Source organism: Peromyscus eremicus, chromosome 10, assembly GCF_949786415.1.
Source record: "Peromyscus eremicus chromosome 10, PerEre_H2_v1, whole genome shotgun sequence".
Lineage (NCBI taxonomy): Eukaryota > Metazoa > Chordata > Mammalia > Rodentia > Cricetidae > Peromyscus > Peromyscus eremicus.
This window is the reverse complement of record NC_081426.1, coordinates 61,777,008-61,801,936: the sequence shown is the minus strand read 5'-3', so window position 1 is coordinate 61,801,936 and position 24,929 is coordinate 61,777,008. Positions and strand designations below refer to the sequence as shown.

General features: G+C 37.5%; 1 protein-coding gene, 1 long non-coding RNA gene and 1 pseudogene across 4 annotated transcripts; 1 reads left to right on the top strand and 2 right to left on the bottom strand.

The window, feature by feature from the left end:
• The window catches only part of LOC131920410 (ribosomal biogenesis protein LAS1L-like), a 60,021-nt pseudogene extending 59,189 nt beyond the window's left edge, over positions 1-832 (bottom strand).
• On the top strand, positions 407-21,675 carry Gnpda2 (glucosamine-6-phosphate deaminase 2). 3 transcript variants are annotated; one of them, XM_059275953.1, is made up of 7 exons: positions 407-535; positions 2,912-3,074; positions 8,677-8,778; positions 10,199-10,381; positions 15,364-15,542; positions 17,458-17,632; positions 20,805-21,675. In XM_059275953.1, exons 2-7 carry the CDS (start codon positions 2,951-2,953, stop codon positions 20,864-20,866), a joined length of 825 nt encoding a protein of 274 aa, XP_059131936.1. In that variant the 5' UTR covers positions 407-535; positions 2,912-2,950; the 3' UTR covers positions 20,867-21,675. The 3 variants fall into 3 exon arrangements, with proteins under 3 accessions (XP_059131936.1, XP_059131934.1, XP_059131935.1); XM_059275951.1 differs by having other exon boundaries at positions 15,358-15,542; XM_059275952.1 differs by lacking the exon at positions 407-535 and adding an exon at positions 2,038-2,337 and having other exon boundaries at positions 15,358-15,542.
• LOC131921235 (uncharacterized) lies at positions 19,012-24,509 on the bottom strand. The gene is made up of 3 exons (XR_009381905.1): positions 24,279-24,509; positions 22,668-22,743; positions 19,012-19,415 (listed from the first exon to the last, which is right to left on the bottom strand). It is a non-coding gene; the product is annotated as an uncharacterized LOC131921235 (long non-coding RNA).
• Between the last annotated feature and the right edge of the window lie 420 nt (positions 24,510-24,929).

The window sequence follows — 24,929 nt, the reverse complement described above, 5'->3', positions numbered from 1 at the left end:
CCCCGTTGGAACACAGTATTTTAGTTAACTGGAATCTTGTTCCCTAGCCATAGCCATCCCTGCTTGGCTCCAGAATAAATTCTTTCTTAGTACCTTTAAATTGGGAGCTACTTTAAAATGCTCAAAAACAGTAAATATTCAACAACTGGGGTGACTGTAGTAACCAAGCAGTTCACATTATCATGGGCGGGCATTACAGGCCTACAGGGAATCTACCTACCGCAGTTCAACCTCTGGAAGACTTAATGAAAAAGAGTAGTAGCAGGTGGGTACCCCAAGAACTGAAGACTCCCCCACAGGCCCCTACCACCAGGTGGAAAGGTGGTTCTGCCCCAGGTGAGTGGCGTCTACTCTTCCTGGCATCTACATGGGCAGTGCGCTTGCGCAGCGTCCTCCCGGGTCCCTTCCTGTGGTTGTGTCTGCATCCGGGTTCTCAGGCTTCATCTCTCCTCACCGGCTGAGGTCGCTGGCCGTTAGCCGGGTGCGTTGGTGACCGACCGCTGTGCCGGTGTTGGAGGAGGCTGTGGGTGTGCGGGTGAGTCGGGGGAACACAACGCAGCTCCGATGCGGGGCTTGGGCGGGGCTCGTTGCCGCTGACCCTCCCGGGCACGGTGCGGAGTTGGGCGCGGCGGGGGCGTCCCTGCTTGGCGTCTCTGAACCCCGGGGTGCTCTCGGCCCCAGTGGGGCCGCCGGAGGCTTCCAGCATCTGCCAGCACCGAGTCCTCACGCTGTCCCGGCAGCTCAGGGCAGGACAGCTCTGATCCTGAACGGTCCCCCGCGTGCGCAGGCCGGGCGGGCAGCCTGGACATCTGCGGCGCAGGGACAGGGACATCACCCATGCATGCCGAGGTCCCGGGGAGGGACGGTGGGTGCTGCTGCTGGAGCTCAGCACACCGGCACACCGTGTGTGTGTGTAGATTCTTGGGCTGGCCCACGGGTTAAAAAGCTGTGGAAGTTCGGTGGTGTAGAAGTTCCCACCCCATAGAAAGTTCAGGGACTTGGCTTCAGACGCTGTTGCTGGGGATGCGCTGCCCAGATGAATCAGCACCTGCAGGAAACCCCGGGAGCCGAATTGGCGTTTTTAATGCTATCTGCTCACGATGCCAGAGTCACAAAGCATCGACAGTTTCGGTTTCTGATGACTGTAAAACCTGGGAAAGGAGCGTCTTAAAAATCTGAATAAATGTAGAGAAGGTATTACCTTGCATGAGGGGAATTCACTTAGGAATTTTGGAGGCGCACTCTGCTCTCTAAGAAAAAAACCCACAAACAACTTGCCCGAGCTTTTGGTCTGAATGACTTGTTTGAAACTTTTCTCATTTTAGCTCAAGTCTAAGAATTACCTGTGATACTTGACAGGCTCTTGGACTGCGTGTGAGATCTATTGGAGCTAAGGAGAGGGGCCCAGAGTCTTTTAACAAGTGTTATTAATGATTTCAAATGGATCAAACATTTAATACATGGATATTTGTGCCAGATACACTTAAAGTCTAGCTCCCTCCAAAACTCCAACATGGCTTTGTAGCTTCTGCGGAATCTGAATTAGTTTCTACATCAAGAATTGAGAATAATCGCAAATTGAGGAAGTATTAAGTTGATCGAATGCCCTTTAGCAGCAGGATCCTTAATCATCACATTTGTTTCTGTGGAGCCTAGCAGTGTTCAATCCAGAGCAAACGGGGCACGTATGATATACTAAGGGATAACCGAGGCACCAGGAAGATCTAATGCCTCTCCTTACAGTTCCTTTTTCTTTCTTCTGGTTGTTTGCCGCATAATCATATTAGAAGTAAATAGATAATTTTGATAGCTATAACGGCCAGTGGGATTTTTGGTGTAACTCTGAAGTTATTTTTGGTGTTGGCTTATTGATATACCTAAATGGACACGGGATTCACTTGTTAGGCTGAGTTTTAAAAAGCTTTGTGATTTCTCATCTATAAATGTTGTTTGTTTCTTATTGTCCCAGGATTCTAGATTATAGTGATAAGACTTTTTGTTGTTTTGGAATTCTAAATCGTGTTCTTAAGAATATCATTTTGTTTCTATGTATTTGTCAAGAGACCGTCTGTTTCTGTTAGCTTAAACATTTGATTTAATATTCTGTGTGAAGTGTGTGGTTACCAAACAGGAATGCTGAAGCCCCATGTCATTAAAGGGTTGATGTTGGTGACTGACACATTTAAATATGAAACTAGAAATTAAATCTGAAAGTTGTGGATTTCGGATATAGAATATAGAAGTTTTTTAATAATACTTCTTAAAAGTATTTTTAAAAAAAGAGGAAGCAATTTATAACTAAAATTTATTTTTCTATGACGAATTTTTCTTCCCCAGGTCAGTACTTTCACTCAAATAAGGTCTTATTAAAACCCTAAAGTATTAAAATGTGTGTGTGTGTGTGTGTGTGTGTGTAAGTAATGATAATGCACATTATCTCTGGTGGTATTTAAATACTGCTTAACAAAAAGGAAATTTGATCACTATGGTATTTATAGGGATAATTCTGGATTTTGATAAGTAATTCAAAAATTACAGTAGTTAATGATTTAAGGATTTTTTAAAGGATGGTTGCTTTGGTAAGAGTATATATTATACTTTGAATTCTGCTGTGTCACTTAGCTGCATGACCACAGGCAAATTGTGTATGCCCGTTTCCTCCTGTGAAACTAAGCATTGTGTTACTACAAGATTGTTATAAGGATTAATATATGCCTCTAAATGACCTAACCCACTGCCAAAAGCTCGGGCCCTGTTTGACAAAGAAGAATATTGTTACTACTATTTCATAAGTATGGATTGTATTTTTATATGTACATGTCCTCCTTAAGTACTGTCCTTTTAAAAATTAACATATTCCACTCTGGGTGTCTGAAAATGTCTAAAGTACTCTATCATGGGATTTTCACAGGTGTGAACTTCTTGTGCTAAGAGCTCTGCATCACCAATAATGAGACTTGTAATTCTTGATAACTATGACTTGGCCAGTGAATGGGCAGCAAAGTACATCTGCAATTGTATCGTTAAGTTCAAACCTGGACAAGACAGGTATTTTTCACTGGGCTTACCAACAGGTATATCATGCTTTCTATTTTATATACTCATATAAGATTGTTTAAAGGCTTTTCTTAGTAAAATATTTTTTATTATTTTCTATATCACTGAACATATTAGTATATTTAGCCAGAACTATATGCAGGCTGTTGCAGTATCTACATGTTGATTCTATTTGTGTTAAAACTCTATATTATCCACTACTCCAAAAATTGCAATTTCAAAAGGTATCTTAACTTAAATGGTGATCATAATATTTCTGTGCCCTTTCCTAGTACTCTTGAGTTTCTAGCGCACTGCTTTCATTATTCACGTAATTTCTTGTAGCTTAGCTCTTTCATTACTAACAGGTGAAAGTGTGGACTGCCACTTCTTGATTCGGTATTACCTTCTTTATGATTTCTTACTAGACTTTCACTTTTTATTCTTCTGTTACATAAGTATTTCAGGTGCACATTATGAAAACTCTTGTTAGTTTATCACAGAAATCAACCCAAATGCCAATTACATGCTCTCTTGGCTTTGGTTTTCTATGATGGGTTGCCTTTGAAAAGGATCAGGTAGTATCACTTGCTCTATAAAACCACATGGTAGATACTATGGAAGAGGCATTGCTAAGTACAATAGCAGAATTTCCTTAGGAAACGATGATGTTAGACTGGGCGGTGGTGGCGCACGCCTTTAATCCCAGCACTCGGGAGGCAGAGCCAGGAGGATCTCTGTGAGGTCAAGGCCAGCCTAGTCTACAGAGCGAGATTCAGGACAGGCACCAAAACTACACTGAGAAATCCTGTCTCGGAAAACCAAAACAAACAAACAAACAAACAAAAAAACAAAAATAAAAACAAAAAGGATCAGGTAGTATCACTTGCTCTTTTGGCACTCTATATTGGTAAGTTTGGATTTTTTGCCAAGTGCATGACACCTAGACTCAGAACTGACTTTTAGGGGCTCCAGGGCATTCATTCCACATACCTTGAGCTCTTTGCTTACATGCACAAAAAATAAAATAATAATAATTATAACATCTTAAATACTGTATTTGAAGCTTAGCTAAAACAGTGCATGTGCAGATCTTTTGAATGCAGTACATGCTGTATGGTTTTAAGCTCTCATGAGTGTTTTGTTTAACTAGACTATTTTCTCCTGATCCTCTATACATGCATTCTATGTAAAATCTCTAGTCGTAATTCATTTTACTTAGTTGATTTCTATGAATTACATTTTTCTAGATGGTTGATTTGCTATTTTGCTTTCTCTCCTTTTGTCTAGGACAGAAGGTCTTGGTGAGAATTACAATGGGATATTTTGGTGAACTAGGCATGTAGATACCGCACATTCATTCACATCATCACCCTCATGTACACTTTGACGGTTCAACAAACCTGTATATCTGTTTGCATACTATGAACGGCTTATACTCAGGCTACGTCTGTTAATCACTTTGTCTTAATTATGACAGTAGTAATAATCTGAGTTGGGGACAGAAAGGCTTCCAAGTGCTGCATGTTAGCAGTAGGTTGCCAGGCATGTTTCTTATGTGTTTAAATTTATACCGAGTGCACATGCCAAGGGAGATCTGAAAAGCATTTGCTGACATTTTATGTTTTCTCTTTGTTGAGCATTGATGGTGTTTGTGTTTTTGACTTCCACCCCTGCTTCTGAAATTGGAACATGTATGCTTGTCTGAGGTTAAATACAACATCCTGTACATCAGTGATTCTCCCACCAAACACAATTTCTGGGGCATATGTATTTTTTAAGTGATTTTTTTTTTTTTTTTTTTTTTTACGGTCTACATATTGTGGGTCTGACTTGCCTGGGAACATTATTTTCACCATTTAATTGTGTTGGAAGTAGACTGCTTGTGGTTCAAAGGATAAGGCTGAACTTTCTGGCTTGCTTTCTTTTCACCCACATTGCTGCCCTCTTCCATCTGTGTATGTTTTAGAGAAAGCATACCTGGTTTTAAATCCCAATGGCTTTACTGCCATTGGGTTCTTGGCAAATTCATTCATCTTTTCAATCCGGTTCTTACATTTCCAATAAGAAAGATCCTGCCAGTTTTCCAGGATTTGAGATTTACATGAGGAAACACCTGCATAGCCTGTAGCCATGGGCCGGGCACATAGATACTATCCTTGGACCTTTTTCGCCATCTCTTGTCTGTCTTAAATTACAGATTGCTGTGTGGTTGTCAGGATTTCAGCCCTTCATGACTCAATTGGAATGATCTCCTAGATCATTTTTTTAGCAAGCAAGATTGTAGCCTTTTATTCTTCAATGCCATACCTTAGAATTCCCTGAGGTTTTTCTTTACCTCACGGTTTTGTACTTTGTATCCTAAGTTCTTCTCAAACAGAAAAAGCCCCCAACAAGCTTTGAATCACAGAAGACACCTGTTACGCATTACTTAGGGAGTTAAGTGACCATCCCAAAGCAAATCATGACATTTCTGTAACAGATTTCCTCTTACCATCTTTCTCACTTCCTTCTTTAACTACATTGATTAACAGTCAGAAAGTAAATGTGTTCTTTATCACCGACATTGTGGCAGGGCCTCACCCTAGATTGAGGGACTCCTGGCTTCCTAACAGTAGAAGATTCATGTGTAGCTAGAGTTTTCCTGCCTGGCCCACAGTCAGGATATATCTCTTTCACCTGCCAGTCCCACAGCCTCTCAGACCCGACCAAGTAAACACAGAGACTTATGTTGCTTTCAAACTGTATGGCCATGGCAGGCTTCTTGCTAACTGTTCTTATAGCTTAAATTAATCCATTTCCATTAATCTATGCCTTGCCACATGGCTCGTGGCTTACCGGCATCTTCACATGGTGGCGGCTGGCAGTGTCTCTCTGACTCAGCCTTCCACTTCCCAGCTTTATTCTCCTCCTTGCCCCGCCTATACTTCCTGCCTAGCCAACGGCCAATCAGTGTTTTATTGATTAATTAGCAACACATTTGCCATACATCCCACAGCACTTCCCCCCTTTTTTTTTTTTCAAAAAGGAAGGTTTTAACCTTAACAAAGTAAAATTACATATAATTTGGGAATTTGGGCGTAGCTTCTCTTACTACTTCCTGCTGGAGGGGGGCGCTGTATCTTATGGGGAAACAAAGAAAATTTTAGGATTATGGAGTAGTCCGTGAGGCTGTATCGTCTGAGCCAGTTGCCTTGAAACCATTCCGGATGTTGGATCATCTGGGCCATGGTGTCATCGGAGATCTTTCAGGGGGTCTTGGCTGGTCAAACCTGATGTATCTTAATCTGGAACAAATCCATAGCCTCTGGCTTTCTGTGAGAACAAAAGCAGAGTCTTCTTTCCAAAGCAACATATCTTTATATCCAAATTTTAAAGTCAAGGTATCTTTAAAATATACATTTTGGCATAAATCAACAGCTTTTACAATCAAATGTTTTTCTGCAGTTAAAAATCCCAAAGACAACACAATCCAGATTCTCTGTGTAATATCCATTTTTACGTGGCTTATTTTTTATACTACCTTTACTGTCTCTTTAATGACTTTATTTTTTTTAAAACTATGTATTTGTTTCTATAACTCTATATATCACCTTTTTTGTCTCTTTCAAGCCTACGTATCTTTTACAAACATTGTAAACTATTACATCTGAATCTGTCTTATTGTGAATCTCTTGCTTTAAACTGCAGCAGCTGTGGCTGCTGGCTCCGCCCACCTCAGCTTCCCATTATGGCTACGTTTACCACCAGCTCTGGGAGCTATCGGGGGTCTATGCTTTTAGCCAAGCAGCATGTAGCCCAGAAACCTCCTTTTTTGTTTTTTACTAATAAAGGCTAAATCCACCATGCAGCTTAATGTGCCACTTGCAGAGGCCTCATTCCTGCCATAGGGGAATGCAGGTCGAGCACACACTCTAGGAACTCGTCAGTAGCTGAAACCAGCAGCTGCCGCTCATTTGAGAGAGACAATTAGGAACTGTTTTTAGCTCCGTGTTAGAATCTTTTATCTCAGTTTTTAGGTGGAAACTCTTGCCACCACGTTGGACGCCATTTGTAGCTGGAGTTTTCCTGCCTGGCCCACAGTCAGGATATATCTCTTTCACCTGCCAGTCCCACAGCCTCTCAGACCCGACCAAGTGAACACAGAGACTTATGTTGCTTTCAAACTGTATGGCCGTGGCAGGCTTCTTGCTAACTGTTCTTATAGCTTAAATTAATCCATTTCCATTAATCTATGCCTTGCCACATGGCTCGTGGCTTACCGGCATCTTCACATGCTGGTTGTCATGGTGGCGGCTGGCAGTGTCTCTCTGACTCAGCCTTCCACTTCCCAGCTTTATTCTCCTCCTTGCCCCGCCTATACTTCCTGCCTAGCCAACAGCCAATCAGTGTTTTATTGATTAATTAGCAACACATTTGCTTTATTGATTAATTAGCAACACATTTGCCATACATCCCACAGCATTCATGTGCTTCTAGAAAAAAAGAGAAGCATACGTATCTACCTTTAAGATACTTTACATGTTAGTGAGCTATAGATCTTTGAGTATGGACTGTGAGATTTAATCATATGGCTTGGCTTTTGTATTATTACTTATAAGTTAAAATATGCTTAGCCTTAAAGTCCAGTATTCATCTGTTCTCTGCACCTATGTGATATTTATTATGTTCGTCCACATGATTTACAGCCACTTGTTGTTCTGTCTTCTCAATATTCTGCGAGGGGCAGGGACTATTCCTGAAGCCCCACCCCCTTACTTGTGTCAGCCAGAGATTTATTTTTTAATCTAGTGGATGTCTAAATTCTGCTTAAGTCTAACCACTACTCCAGAAATACTGACTTCTGTAGTGTTTTTTTCTTTTGTTTTGTGATAATGCATTATCACATTCCACCCAGGACTGAGAAGGTCAGGTCACATGTTAATAAGGGTGCCTTTTCCCTTGGGATTTATAATGAAAAATAGAAAAGCAAATTTAATTAACAAAAGGGGGAGGTCCTCCATAAGCTGATAAACTTATCTTTATTGTGTCATGTCATGAAGTACAAAGTGGCCTGCTAAACTAATCAAAAAATTTTATAGTACACTCAAATAAAACAATCTCCTCATAACATGGCGTGTTCGCTCTGAGGCTATCCTGGAAGGCCTCTCCGTTTTAAAGGTATGATGCTTTTCTTTCTCAGCTAAGCCTTTTCAGCGATACATGCCAAAGCTAAAGGAGAAACAGAAACAGAAGCACAAGTTGCCTGATGTTCTCTCCAGCCTATCTCTGTGTCACTCACGCTACAACTCAGTTTTTTTTTCCAGCAAGTATAGTGTTCACTTTTCTTTTCACCCAGTGTTCATTCTAAACGGTTTTAATCTTATAATTTGCAATAGCAATTCCAAATACTGAGAACACTTCAGAATAGCTTTCCAACTTCCATTTTTGTGTATGAGTTTCCAGCTTTACTAACCAAATTATGGTTTAATGAAATTTCAATGCATCATGGAAAGAAACAAGCTATCATGAACATTAAATCTGTATTTAAGTTGTTTGCCTATTTTGAAATATAGACTGTTATGCATAAGAATTTAAGGATAAATATTTTTAAAATAGATTTCAAGTTATTTCAGAAAATGGGCCCTTTCTCTCTTTTAGGGAGCACACCTTTAGGATGTTATAAAAAACTAATAGAGTACCACAAGAGTGGGAACCTTTCATTTAAATATGTGAAGACTTTTAACATGGATGAATATGTAGGTAAGATACATATGAATCTGCTATTTGAATAGATTATGTGTTACATTTTGAATATCATGAAACCTTAGAATATGTTATATCTAGACTCCTTTGTGTACTGCTTTGTTGGTGAAATTGGTTATAGCATAGTATAATGGAAGGAATATAAGATTGGGAATCTGACTGAATATGCATTCATTCTGCCATTTACCTATGATGTAACTTTGCGCATCACTCCACTCACAAGTCATTCATATCCATTCTCTCTCCCCCCTCCTTTTCTCTTTTCCCTGTCCATCTCTTCTTCTTCTGCTGCTGCTTCCTTCTTTAAGGTATAATTAAAATTATAAAAAATTAAGTGAAACATATGTAAAGGTAATCGATTTAGCTTCTTTTTTTTTTTTTTTTTTTTTTTACAAATTCATTGTTTGTGCTAGCACCCACAAAACTTGTGTAATTTGTTGCCTTGCTTAACTGAAAGGGTCTATGATGATGCTTAGATACCCTTTGTTAAAGCATAAATATAGAGTACATTTTCAATGTCTGTGTAAGCGATAGCCAAATAACTATTATGGCTCAACATTCTTTGCAAAGATGTAGGATGAATGCAAGGGAAAGGTGGCCACTAGTTAATTCTTTAAAAATATATAATTATGGGTGTAACTTACACCCTTGAAGTCTCACCAGCCTAGTAGCCTCAACATGACCTTAACAAAGATGTCATGAATATACATGCTAATATGGAAAGTGGACTCTCAAGAGGCCTTAACCCTAGACAAAGAACTACAGGCAAGTAAGGGATGCTGAGAGTGGGAGAAATAGTCTTCCCTAGGCAAGGTATCTTCTAATACCAATTAATTATTCAATACCAGTGGTCAGCTCTGAAAACATGTATACAAGCAACATTATATATGCACTAAGCAGGTTGTCATTATATATTTAGGAATATATAAATGTATACACACACACACAACAACAACAACAGTTAAAGAAAAAGAGGCCATGAATTTAAAAGAGTGAGGCAGAGTATATGGAAGGTTTTAGAGGAAGGAAAGGGAAAAGAGACATTATGTAATTGTAATCACAAAAAAACTGTTAAAAATACAAAAATCAGTAACATTGGGTAACATTTTTTGTGCATGTTTCAGAAGTGTATAGTGACTAAGTGCATGAACTAGGCTTCCCATGTTTGCATTGCAACCCCTCTACCAGCTGATGATTTGGGGGAACATTCTGTGTTTCATGTACTCATCTATGAAATGAGAATGACAATAGTATTTTCATGTATGTTTACAAATTAATTGTGTTAGTGTAGATATTTAAAGTGACACAGGTATACATCAAGCATATGTTTTATGCCAAACATTTTAAAATTGATGTAGTATAGAAAAAACTTTTTTCTAGGAAATAGTTATATTTTTATTATTAACTTCATATTTAGGACTGCCACGAAATCATCCTGAAAGCTACCATTCTTATATGTGGAATAACTTTTTTAAGCATGTTGATATAGATCCTAATAATGCTCACATCCTTGATGGGAACGCTGAAGATTTGCAGGCAGAATGTGATGCATTTGAGGAGAAAATCAAAGAAGCTGGAGGAATAGATCTTTTTGTTGGAGGTATGAAAAAAGGCATTGTTATCAATCATTTGTCTGCTAATAGTGTTTAAAAAATGTCACCATTGCATAATGCAAAAAACACCTGCTATTAACTGTTAATATCCAATAATAGTAGAATAATTCCAATTTTACTTTATTTTCATTTAAAAACATAAAGTAAGTACAGATTAAGTAAAAATAAACTTAAAATTGCAACAGTTAACACATTTGTTTAAATTATGACTTGAGAAATATGTTCTCATCCCTGTTGAACTCTTTTGATTAGCTCTAACGTCAATAGTTCACCACATCCTGGAAATGCGCTGCTGGGTCATTGTCCTGAATGAAAGCCTATGTTTGATTATTTCTCTCTACCTCTAGCAGAGGCTACTTAACAGATTAGAGCTGAGAAATGGGTAGATTTTTATCAGATAACTCCATTTATGCTGAGATCAGTTAAGAGTTGTAAGACTTGTATCACCAGTCTTTAGATGAGTTAAATTCTCCAAATGCCTTAATACATTCCAAAGGGAATGAATGTTTGGTGAACCAAATTCTACTTATAAACTAAAAGTATCTATTTATGTGTGTGTATGTGTGCATAAATGTACCAAAACTAGGAGTTCGTTCCCCTGTAATAGCTATGGCTCTCTATTACCCAGAATAAAACAGCTTGAGAAAGCTGTTGCATCAGAAAAATATAAGCCAACTACACTAAAGCCAAAACCATTTTTATGCCAATCTTTAGTATTCAACTAAAATACCAGTGCTCTAAACTGCCTTTATTTATGTTATACCTAATTAATGAGAAAGTTGCACCAGGGTTATATTGAGGTGGATTCATGGTTGAAGTGGTTGAGTACGATTGCAGTGGTTGGTTGGTTGTGGGATTTATAGTAAAACCTATTTGCATCTCCAGTCTCTGTATGCCTGGTAAGTTTAGTGAAGTTCATTGTAACTAGACCATGTGCAAGACAGGATTAATTCTAACTTGCTCAAGAGTTGTGAAAATTCAATGTATTATAACATGTTTCAAAGGCCGTAAGAGTGGAGCTTGGCACACAGCTGACTCAGGGCCACTTGAGTGTTGTCTTCCATGAGCTGTAGAGGCTAAGGTAGTGTTGTCCCTGAGTTCATTGAATTCCCTGAGGTTTTTACTGAATTACTTTTATGGATGACCAAGCGAGACTGAACTCTTCTCTGTGGAAATTTTTATCTATGTGTATCCAAGCCAGTGCTGTTCATTTTTTTGTGTAGACAGAATCGCTATTTATCTGATCAAAGATAAATGTTTACTGTTTTGCGTTTTAAATAGAATGTCATCCATTTTAAGTGAATCTTGCTAATATTCACTTTAGTAATCCTGTAGAGTACTTTCACCTTTTAGCTTTGTGCATATCGTTCAATTTTGAGATAATTACCATATCTGTCAGTATTAAGGCTGAGATGCTAGATGTTTGGGAATGTTTAAACTTTTTTTTTGTGATTTCTATATCAAAATAAAATTGCTGGAGTATTCCTAAATGGATTATCTTAGTTTTTTTTTTTTTTTTTTTCTTTTTCAAGAAACATTTTCAGTAATTTACTGTTATGTTGGAAATAGATGCTGGATGTTAGAGATTAAAAATTAAAATGGCTGTTTAAAAATGTTTTCATTTGGAGACATTTCTTTTTTCCTGTTAATCTGTTGACTTTACAGAAGGATCCATATGACAAATCTCTCCTAGATTGAGTGCAAGGAAAAAGAACTTACTGGACAGGGGATGAGGACTCTACTGTCCTCTTGTCTGCCTTTGAGAAAGCATTCTAAGTTTTGTAGGTTTTTTTTAAGGTTGCAACTCTCTCATCCAATATTTCTGGTAGAAACTCATTTCCCATTGCTATAAGTCATTTCTCATTTCTTTTTCACTTATGTTTTTGGTCTGTTTCCTCAAAATAATAAACACCTCCCTTCTAAGTAAATGGAATATCAGTTATAATTATGCTTTGTCACTTGGTTTTTATCCATTTTTATCTTAAGCTTCCTATAGTTATTTCTTTACTACCTCCCAAAACAGAAAACATTTTTAAGAAAATCCTTTACCTTTCTCATTAACGTCTTCACTGGAGTCTGATGATCGAGGGCCTGACGCTTTATATGTACCATCTAGAGAATGTGATTTCTGAGCACAGAGAGAGGAATTAGCATATGCCTTCTTTCCTGTTTGGAGTAGCTGTTGTTGAATACCTACTTGCTCGTGAGAGAATCTCATTGGATTCTTTGAGTTTCTTGATCTAGGTAATTATCTTTGGAATTTGTAAGACGAGGCTTGGTATCTGGGTCTTACCACTTACCCTTCTTTTGTTCCAGGGTTTGGTTAATAAAAACACTAAGAACTGCCAAATGGGATCAAAATGTCAGCTTTATTAAAGGTAAAGTTGGAATAGAGATTGTAGGTTGGGCTTGAAGCCAGTGTTGTTTTTTCCTCTACTGTGAACTGGACTAGGACCAGAAGAGCCTAAGAATCTGAATTTGCTGCTATTCACCCCGGGGGGATTAGGTGGGCTATTTCCCCTTGGTAGAGAAGAGAAAGGAGGAAATAATTACTCTGAGAGCTTTCTTTCTTCTCTGAGGGCAGAAATTGTGAGAAAGGTAAAGTGTATCCTGAGTTTCTAAGGAAGACTCAGCAGTAAGGTACATAACAGTGGGATTTTGTACATAAAACCTAACTGTAATAACTTCCTAAAATTTTGATATATTTAGAATTTTAAAAAGACAGTGGGGAAAATGTTCACATTTTTTAATCACTGAAGTTTTGGTTTAGTAATAGGATAACTAGTGGAAGGGGACTAGTAGTGTGTTAATTGGAGTGATTCTGCTATAATTCACAAAGCCTAGGGAAGGGATCAAATACTGATTGGAAAGAGCCAAAGAGCCTCAGTTCTCGGAAGCAAGAGCTCATTAACTGGCAGCTGTTGGTTAGTCCCTTGTGTGTGTTTCCTTTGTTTCTATTCACCAGGTAACAGCAGCTCTAGAGAGTGAGTTCCATTGCTTCAGCTTGGAGTCCTTTTCTGTAGGCCACCTTCATTCAGCATGACAGGGACATAAGGAACTACTTTTGAGACTCACCCCTACTCCCCCACCCCTCAACCTATAGTGAGGAGTGGAGCAGAGGAGGTGTAGCTGGGAGAAACTGTTGAGCCAACCAAAGGAAAAGTATCATGCATTAATTCAGTCAGCTGTGATTTATTGAATGCTTTATGTGTGTAATGCTTGGTTCTGAATGGTAGATAGAGGCACACAAAAGCCTTACTCAAAGGAAGCTTGTAAACTACCCACAGAACTATAGGAACACAGGAAGGATCTATATCATAATCCCACCAGTGAGTTCTTGAGATGATGCTGATATCCTAATTTAGATTTAAAGGCCAAAAGAGTTAGCTGAACTTAAAAACGTTACAGAATCACAGGCTCTGTGCTAGTTGTGGTGGGAAGCAAATGTGGTGCTCCTTCTCTTTCAGTACCCTTGACCAGAATCTCAGGTCAGCTGTATGCTTCTCAGTGGCCCAGGTCACCACTAAGAACATTAACACCAGTCTTTGCAGACTTCTGATTTGTTTTCTGAAGGTTTTATGTTTCTACCTTTATCCTTCCTTCTGTGCTTATATAAAGGGTATATACAATAGTGCGTTTATATCCCCAAGAGTAAAACAGTGATTTGGAAAACACAGCAAGTAAGGTTTAAGTGTGATGAAAACATACTAGAAACAGGTCTGTACTTAGGAGTGGAAACAATCCTTGAATATTAACTGTATGTAAGTCCTTATTTAAAATGTACTTTCACACATTAGTCATTGCTAATTGTTGTGCTTTGGAACATTTTGCTTCATACTGTATTCATTTTTCTTAATCCTTTGAAACTAGATTATAGCTTGCTATATTTTCATGGCTTGTGTAGCAAGTACTGGTTATACAGCTGTTGTCTCATTAAACATGGAGTATAAATGTAACAGATATTTGAATTACTTGTTTTTATTGAAGTTGTTGTAAGTCTGACAACTAATATAAATGTATTATAAATTTGATTTTTAAAAGTTTTGATTTTATGAAGGGAATTATCTCCAATTGTCTTCAAATAAGGACTACTACATTCTTTTCTATATTTTAGAAGCCATCTTAGAATATAGCAGATGTGTATAGGTCACTGTGGTTGTTACCTGTATGTCATGAAATCAGTACAGCCAGTAATATCCAGCATTCCCTTCTTGTACTATTAAGGAAATGGAGTGTAACAGAAAAGACCTTGTGAGCTGCCAGTAAGGCTAAGTGTGGTTTCCTGCATTTTGTTTGTTTGTTTTTATTTTAGGGGTGTGTGTGTGTGTGTGTGTGTTAGATTATAGTGAAAAATCAAAAAGCTTGAAAAACTGGTATTCAAGGTATTACCTTCTATAATCTATACATTATTTATGAGGAAACAGAACTAAAAGTGCACAGTGGTTATGGCCTCACCTAAACGGGAACTAAACGAAGCAGAGTGAGAGGATAAAGACCACTGAGTCAGTAGTCAGAAGGCTAAGGCAGAAGTGGATCTTGGTGTTTCCTAAACTGTGGTCCTGAAGGCCCATTTATTTTTTCTTGCACATCAGCTTATGTGTTAGCAACGAGGTGGCATTTAGGGAAGTAGCCATGTTTAATCTTACTGGATCACAAAATTACCTACTATTATCTGTTGTGAAAGCCTTATAAGCCTATATTGTTAGATGATAAATGTGATGCTTCTCTGCTATTGCTAAAACTGTCATCTCATGCTGTGTATGCAGCACATAGGAAATATTAAATGAAATATGGAAACAATATTATAATTCAGTATTAGGAGTTCAGCTCTAAACTAAGGTAAGTGTGTTTATGGTTATTTCTTTGCCTTCATAACTAGTTGACATTTGAGAAAATGTTTACTATATGTTGGAAACCTTGCTTATTTCATGTTTATATGAGTGAGCCTCTCTGTTTTTGAAAGGAATAGGTCCAGATGGTCATATTGCTTTCAATGAGCCAGGATCCAGTTTAGTATCAAGAACAAGATTAAAGACTTTAGCTATGGACACCATTTTGGCAAATGCTAAATATTTTGATGGAGACTTATCAAAAGTGCCGACCATGGCTCTAACTGTTGGTGTGGGGACAGTGATGGATGCTAGGGAGGTAAGAAATATTCTTTGATCATTTTTCTTTGATGTTGAATAATTATGGCGCTAAATATTTTAGATTCATCTGATTTTCAGTAAAAATGCTTAGTTTCCAGCATTTAACGCTTGTCATTCTCATTGACTTGCTAAGAATCAACTTAAGTCCGCAGTTATGAACCAGGAGCCACCCATTTGAATAGTCTTGTGAAGGGCAGGTGGGACAGAGGTGCAGAGCGAATATCCTACATAGTGTTGGAGCACACAGGATTGATTAATATAAAGTGCTTCATGTTTATACTTAGGAGGACTGACTGTATTGGTTTCCCACAGTTCAATCCCTGAGGCCAACATACTAAAAGGACAGATCTGATTGATGGCTGTGTGAACACACACACAAATAAGTAAAAAGCCATTTAATATTTTTTAAAGAAGCATTGTAGAGATTCAGCTGCCTTCTAAGGACTTTCTGTGAGATTGTTGGTATGCTAATGACATAAGGGACTTTCATTACTGCACCAGCGCTCCAAATATTAGAGGAGACCTGAAACAGCCAGTAATGTGTGTCTTTGTGCATGTGGTACACACACATTTCATGTGGTTGTTTCTGTAATAAATACTTCATTCTTAAGACAGTACTCTGGCTAACAATGTCCAGCAAGGAAAATTAATTTACATATTCATTGATTTTTTTTTTTTTTTGCTTACCTTATATCAAACTAGTTAATTTTTGTTTTAAAAGACAGATGGTTTTAATTAAGGTGATACATTCAGCTTTAGTTAAGATTCAATTTCAAAATGAAAATCAATTTGAATTAGGATTTTAAAAAGAAATATAATACCTTGATCCATTCTCTTTCATTTTCTATACTTTAGAATACCTAGTCATAAAATATGCATACATAATATAAATTTTTATTTTAAGTAGTTTAGAACTGCAGTCATTTTAATTTTTTAATAATTGTAATGAGAAAAAAATAAATAATCCAAACTGAGAAAGATACATAATTCATGTTCTCATATGATCAAGATTTAAGGAAGGAAGACTATTTGGGAAGAGGAAGGGGATCAGTTATGCCAGAGTGGACAAGGAAAGTTAAGAGTGGAAATGATTTAAGTATGTGCATTTATGAAAATATCATATTAAAACCTATTATGATTTATGGTTAGTACTAATTAAAAAGAGAACAATAAACTCTAACACTGTGTTAATGTAGGTACGTATTCACAGTTGTGGAAGGGTAGCTGAAAGGTTGTAAGATCCTTTCTGACACACACTGGCATGTTTCTTGAATTATTTCACAAATGGTGAGGAATTTAAAAAACAGGAACTTGCAATTTCTGTAATTTCCAAGAATATCTCACTCACGTGCTTCAAAATCAGTGCCTTGTTTCAGGAGATCCCAAATTCTTAAAATTCAGTAGCTTGTGTTTGGAACAACTTTAGAAATGATGATACCCATTAGGTGAAAGTCCAGGCTTCTCTAACTATCTTTTAAATAGCTGTTGTGGAGGGACTTTCTTTTCTAACATAGGACATACTTCTTAATTGGACTAGAGAGATTTGGGATGTTAGCCCAGATTACAGAAATTCATTGAAGATACTTTTTTTTTTTTTGGTTTTTCGAGACAAGGTTTCTCTGTGTAGCCTTGCGCCTTTCCCGGAACTCACTTGGTAGCGCAGGCTGGCCTCGAACTCACTGAGATCGGCCTAGCTCTGCCTCCCCAGTTCTGGGATTAAAGGCATGCGCCACCACCGCCCGGCTTTTTTTTTTTTTTTTTTTTTTTTTTAACCCAGGAAGCCCTTCTCTTTACTTTCCCAGGCTTGTCTTTTACACATCAGTACTAACGTATTAACTCTGGTCTTCACTTATGTGTTACCATAGAGCTTCCTACTCACTTTTAATTGACAAGTGACACTCTTGATTCTGCAGGTGATGATCCTCATAACAGGTGCACACAAGGCATTTGCCCTGTACAAAGCCATCGAGGAAGGAATCAATCACATGTGGACTGTTTCAGCTTTTCAACAGCATCCTCGAACGATTTTTGTGTGTGATGAAGATGCTACTTTAGAATTAAGAGTGAAAACTGTGAAATACTTTAAAGGTGAGCATTGAATTAGTATGCGTTTGAGATGCTTGTAGTGGATGGCAGAATTGAATGACTGTGGATGTTAATCTTCCAGTTTCCCTGTTGAAAACTCACATTGTGCTAACACACCAACCAGGTTTTTCAAGGAATAAAACTTCTCAGATAATAGTTTTCAGAGCTCTCAGGACATTTTTTATTCTTTGAAATCCAAAATTCAATGAAGTATTTTAGTTTCATATTGAATATACAAGATTAAGTAACTCAGTAGTGTCCTTCCTAGGTCTTTTCATTTGTTTGGTAACATTTGGGCATTCTGCCTCATCCTTCTACTATAACCTTATCCATGGTTGAGATGCATCACCCACTATCCCACCTAAGCTTCCCGATGTCAGGCAAACCCACTCCAGTATGTTACAGTTGGTATTATAATGGGTACACTTTCAAACAGTATGAAATGATAGCAAAGCAGCAGTTTGACTGCTTAGACTTCTGCATGTTGATTTTTCTTTGCCTTTTTCCTGTAGTCTGGTTATTTTCAAACCTTATTTGCACTGGGCTTTGTATAGAAAATACTCGTGATGTAATGGACACTTTAGGAGGCTTCAGAGAGCATTTACACTACACTAAGCTTAGTGTTTCCTGATTATGGGTGAAGGCAAGCTCAAGTGCACAAAGCATCGAGGTCTTGTTTAGAGTAGTTGTGTTGGGTACTGAATATTAATTTAAGTCATGGCTTAGAATGTATAGTATATATGACAATTCTGGGACATGAGTGAATATACATTTTTATTGTAACTTTGATTAACAAGTGTTGAAAAATGTAATGACAAACAACCTATATTTCATAAATATTGCTGAAAGAAAGGTTAACAAAATTGCTATATTTTACACACTCTATGACTTGACTGAAATTGGGATGAGATCTGTCTTAAAATGGGTGGCATTGCTTATCTGGTATCTTTTTGTTCCTGATGGCACTTAAAATATGCTTTCAACATATAGCAGTTCTATTAGGAACTATATAAACTTAAACCCTGTAATTCAACTGGAGGAAATCAGTAAGTTAGATGTAAATGTTTGTGCATGGGAAAATCCTTAGAGGTGGTATACAGATGACTTAAGTTGAGTACGCCCTGAAAATAATCTCAGAGTTTGACCATACTCTATATGTGGTTTTGTGTTATTTGCATCTATGTTCTCTATTGCTCTTCATTCACTAAGTATTTATGGAGAACATTTTAATGAAGATACATAGCTAAGTACATGTTTCACAATTAAACAGTTCTTATAAATTAATCTTAAAAAAATGGTACCTTCAATATAATTTGACAAATAGAAGCAGAATTCCTTTGGTGATGAGTTCTGAAGCAAAGCTATTGAGTTTACCCATGTATTTCCATGGAGTCCACTTTGTATCAAAAGTGTTAGATTCTTTGAAGTTAATATAAGCCGTCATCCAGAAGATTTAACACCACTTTTAAAATATCTAACATATTTATTGTCCAGTGCCAGCATTCCTGAATTAAATGTATGCTAGTCTATTTGTCACGATTAGTGTTTTGTTAGATTTTTTTTGTAATTTGTTTAATAAGAGTCCAAACTTGCATTGCCAGGCAGTATTCTAAATGCATCTCCCTGACTGAACTACTTAATCCTCACAACAGTGCTATGCAGTAAGTTCTCTTTACCTTGTATTTAAGAAGACAGATCACTTACCAGTCATAGAGATCCTATGGGCAGAGAGGATAACTGAAGTAAAGCTCCTCTGGAGTTTGGGCTTTATCGACCTGTGTGGCATCTGTAACAAAGTCATACCTGTTTACCTATACTATGAACATGGTCTCTAATTAAAATGTTAGATAACTTAAGCTGGAAAGGAAGTAACTGTTAGATATATCCAAAATCTTAGCTCTTGGAAGACATTTTGAAGAGCATACCGTTCATGTGAGGATTGCTCTATGGCCTGAAGAGGATGCTGTATTTCCTGTCTTGGAGTTATAAATATTCAGAAGAGATTTTAGGATACCAGCAGTTATCCAAAAAAAAATGAAATTGATAAGAGCCTGAGTGTATATCACCTTTTCTTGCAGGAAAGCATATTAGTAGAGAGTACATTGCATGATTATATGCATATTTCAAATATACTTTCACATATTAGGCATCTGATCACTTCAGTGTCACATGAAACACTGATGAGATATAATCTACACAGAATAATCTGTGTAATTATGTATAATATTTGAAATTCCATTTATATTAGTACCCTTTCTTTTGGTCACAAGAATCTTTTTAAAATTTCTATTTCTAGAGATCTAGGTTAATGAGATGTATAACAGTGATAATTGTTAGTAAATGGAAAATTACGTCACCTCTCTAAAGATAAGATTGGATACTTGAGAATTCGTTCCATTCATCCTAGCTGTTTTTTCCTTTAAAATGGAACCTCGCTCTGTAGTAGTGTACATTCAGAATGCTGCTGCTGCCATTTAAACAAGGCTCCTTTCAGTGCTTGCCGGCAGTGACTTCAGAGGTAGAGTTCAGGTAGATCCCAGATTATAAGATACTCAGTTAAAAACTGGTACTTAAAACCTGTATCACTGTAGCATCTTTATAAGAAATGCCAGGAAACCAGTGCATTTTTATCAGAAGAGACACTTTCTTGTTTCTCTTTATGACTTACATACCAATTATTTACACTCTTAAAAGTAGTTTTTACCTGGTAAACACTTTTCTACCTAAGATATGCCCTACATTGACTTTTGGCACCCATATACATACACAAACATATTAACACATGTGACACCCCCTCCCTTCCCTCAAAAATAGATGTATAGGGTAGTATTTTGGAAGACAGAGCTATCTTATGACAGTTCTGGGTCCCTTGATTGTCATAATTAGAGCAATTGCCATAAAATCAAAACATAAACTTCTAGATAATGAATTAACCAATCATATTCAAGTTCACCAGCCTGCCATTCTAATGCTCAAGATAAGAATTGAAGCTGCATTGGGACTCTAAAATAGCTGTGCTGTTCTAGATCTACACTAATTTATAAATTGTATTTCTTAAACAGTTTCAGTAGACCTTGTAATTATATAAGAATCAAATATTATATCATGTAAAATCTGAAGTAAAAGTTCAAAATTAACAAAAATACAACTAGAATTGTGCTTTGTTTTCTTTAAGGTTTAATGCATGTGCACAATAAACTTGTGGATCCACTGTACAGTATGAGAGAAGAAAACTGATGGAGACTGCAGCAAAATTCTGCTTGGAAAAGGAAACTTTTCTTCCTAGAATTTCAGCTTATGCAATATGATAAAAATGGGGAAATATAAAGACATTGAAAAAGAAAAGAACAGTGTGTGTTAAACATTCCATATTTAGAATGTGTGTTTTACACTAGGGCCTAGAACTAAGTCGACCCCCAGACTGGTTGGCTGTTAAAAAGTACAGAAGCTATATAGCTACCTATAAACAGCAAAGCAGCAGAATGTCTGCATTTTAAGAGATTCTACACATCAGGTACTGTATGACAATCTCTTTGACTTATTTACAAGAAGGCGCTCCAACCTGTTCCAATGTCATAAAAGGCTTCACTTTTGGAATGTCTATTCTTCGCGCATCACACATGCTTTTTGCCTGTAGTTGCCTTAGTCATCTTTCCGCAGTAGCATCTGGACATCAGTAGTCCTGCTATTCATTAATCAAGGAAATCTAAAGAGATGACACTGTCCCAAAGTAGTTTACATCCTTTCAGAAAGTATCTGTAAGTGCATGCTTTTATGCACCTTCTTATGTAGTACTTTTTTACAGATATGCTTATTTTTATTTAAAGACCTAGGTCAGTGCCCTTAATAAAGAAGTATATTGGCAACTATGAGCTTTATACCTAGCTATAAATTAAAGGAAATCCTTTTGAAGAACATTTTCTGATTATTGTTAAATTTTATAAATCATCCTTATATATGTCTAAAGAGATAAGTACTGTAAACCTTTAAATTGCAAAAACTTGTATAATTAAGCTGCAAATAAAAATATTGTTTTCTATCTTTAACTCAAAGTTTACAATAAAACAAGTTTTGTTTCTAAAAGTGAAATAACATTCACTGGGAGATTCAATCAGTTCATGGTACCCATGACATGGATTTGCTTCTGATTTGCCATCGTGTAGTTAGGAAACTGAAGAGACAATACCTAAGAAGAAATAAAAAATGGAGGCTGGAGAGATGGCTCACCAATCGAGAGCACTTACTGTTCTTGCAGAGGATCAGAGTTCAGTTCCCAGCACCCACATGGTGGCACACATACCCAAACTGTAGCTCAAGTTCCAAGGGATCCTCCAATGCCCTTCTGTGGCCCCAAGGACACCAGGCACACAAGTGGTACAGACAGACAGACATACAAGCAAAACATTAATACACTCACAAAATAATGGTGCTTTAATTCCCAGTGGTCCTAACAGCTGAGGAGCCCCCATGGAACTGGATCAGGCCCTCTGGATAAGTGAGATAGTCGATTAGCTTGAACTGTTTGGAAGGCCCCCAGGCAGTGGGACCTGGACTGTCCTTAGTGCATGAGCTGGCTTTTTGGCGCCTGGGGCCTATGCTGGGACACTTTGCTCAGCCTAGGTGAAGGGAGGAGGGGACTGGACCTGTCTAGACTGAATCTATCAGGCTGAGCTGAATCCACCCCAGGGGAGTCCTTGCCCTGGAGGAGGTCGGAATGGGAGGGGTGGATTGGGGGGAGGGCGGAAGGGCGGGAGGAGGGAGGACAGGGGAATCCGTGGTTGATATGTAAAATTAAATTAATTATAAAATTTTTAAAAAAGTATAAAATACCAAACTATCAAATCACTTCCACTTTTAGCCAAACTGATTTCCTTCTGCAGCACTGCTAATAAAATGCTTGGTTATAATAACCTTAACTCTAAAAAAAAGAAAGTAATTTAAAGAATATATTTGGAAGATACCATGGTAATATAAAGGTGTTATACAAATTGTGTGAAGCCCTGTACAAAGGGGTTTCACATGAGCCCAGAGAACTTACATATTCTGGAACCTCTTCAGATTCATAGCATTATGATGTGTCTTCTGACCTTCAAATACATGTTTTCAATAGCCTTCTGAAAAGCACAACATATAAATATTATGAATTACACTAAAATTAAGCTGAATTCTGAATCCCTTAGGCTGTTCTGCCTCCTTGCTTACATTAAAACTGGTAGCATCATACATTCTGACAGGAGCTCCACCAAGTTAGCCTTAGTAGTGTTTGTTCTTCCTCTCTGTATCACCCTCCTGTCTCAGTCCTTCTGTAATACACATCTTAGTCTCAGTGCACTGTTACCTTCTCACTGCCTGAACAAAATACCAGGTAGAAACATCATATGCTCAAAGGGGATCCCTATGTCCTTAGCATTTTAATTAACCAGTCAATCAGTAGCATCTGTACTAAGGAGTTTGGCAATAACATGTTTACTTAATACTTCCCTACTACCCCTGGCTGCACAGCATCACAGTGAAATGTTAATGACCTGTTTGATTATCATTTGGTACTTCCATGCTCCAAAGACCTAAAAGGAATCTTTTTCATTCTAGCTCTGATGTTTTCTAGTACAGCCATGTCCTCAAGCTCCTTAGCACTTCTCCAGCCACTGTAGCTTCCGAACTCAACACAGGGTACTATTAAAGAGCTTACACACCTATTCACATTTCATACAAAGCAAAAATTCTTAGGAGCAAGAAATCATTACTAGAATTCCATCTGTCACCTAGGGATTTAAATGGCAACATCTCACCCCCTACTGTTGTGTCAAAGTTATATTCTATAACTCAGCACAGTGGCCAACCCATGCCAAACTTAGTTTAACAATTTTTAGTCACACAACTGTACACATTTATGTGGTATTAGAACACAGGGGACTATTTAACTCAGCTTAACACTGGGAAATGGCCATGGGAGAGGAGTTAAGCTTATTTAGCTAAAAAAGAGTCTAGAAAACATTTTCTACATATTACAAGTAAGGCTAATTTCTAGAGTTATAGGTTAAAGGGGACTAAACAGTCCAAAAAACCCTCAGGTATTACACTGCAGGTATTGTAAATTAAGATACATTCTTCAACTTTTGACTGTCCTTTAGCAATAATGTAGGAACAGAACATTTTTTTTTTTTAAACAACTGTATTGTCTTAATTTCAAATGTATCACGTTTTAAAAATACTATTGTGGGAATTTGGTATTTTATACCTACCAAATTTAGCTGGGGAATGTATGAGATTATATAGTAAGGTAAGCTAAGACTACCTAGCTACTAAATCCATGCCTTAAAATTCTATTAAAATACTAAGATTCATAACTTTTTTATAAGACGTGTCATGCTCAAGACAGAAGGCAGAAAATAAAACCCAACATGAAGACTCTTTCTTGCAGTAATATATTTATGTTGGTTGGTTTGTTGTGACTGAACATGAAACTAAGCCATTTACTGTTTGTTTTTTGACTTTGGGAGGGGGGTCGCCACCCAGCTCCCAAATAAATCACACAAGGCGGCTTATTATTACTTATAAATGCCCAGCCTTAGCTTGGCTTAGTTTCTAGCCAGCTTTTCTTAATTTAACCCATCTGTCTTTTGCCTCTGGGCTTTTCTCATTCTCTTACTTCTGTAAATCTTACTCTTACTCCATGGCTTGCTGTGTAGGTGGGTGGCTGGCCTCTTGAGTCCCCCTGTACTCTAGCTCCTTCTCCATCTTAGTTTCCTCTTCCCAGATTTCTCCTTCTATTTATACTCTCTGTCTGCCAGCCCCACCTATCCTTTCTCCTGCCTTGCTATTGGCCAGTTCTTTATTAGACCATCAGGTACTTCACAAAGGTACAGTAACACAGGTTCAGAGTTAAATAAATGCAACATAAACCAAAGTAACACACCTTAAAATATTCTATCATTTTAGAGCTAACATTTAAGTAATAGTTACTAATTTATTAGCAGCTGGTGCTAATACCAAGTCTGTTCTTCTGCATGAATATATTCTAAAGGTCAGAAACAAGACAAGGCCACCCTAAGCTTAACTTAGATGTAGAACATAAACCATTGAGTTTCAGAAATGCTTGATTAAATATATAAGCATGAAAAGCTAGAACAAATGTCCAATAACATGTTCTTTATTTCTTAATAACTGATTTTCATTTATACCAGATAGTGTTTGAGTTTAAAAATTGTGATACAAGGTGATTTTGGAAAGCTTTTAACTGAACTAGATGGGATTTGAGATCCTTTTAGTATTTAAGAAAAACAATGCATAAACTGGACAA

Bases quoted from the DNA above. Each gene is read 5' to 3' on its own strand.
- Gnpda2 (XM_059275951.1), top strand. From the start codon at position 2,951: ATGAGACTTGTAATTCTTGATAACTATGACTTGGCCAGTGAATGGGCA. The intron at 8,779-10,198 runs GTAAGATACATA...CTTCATATTTAG, and splicing joins TAACATGGATGAATATGTAG to GACTGCCACGAAATCATCCT. The intron at 17,633-20,804 runs GTGAGCATTGAA...GTTTTCTTTAAG, and splicing joins AACTGTGAAATACTTTAAAG to GTTTAATGCATGTGCACAAT.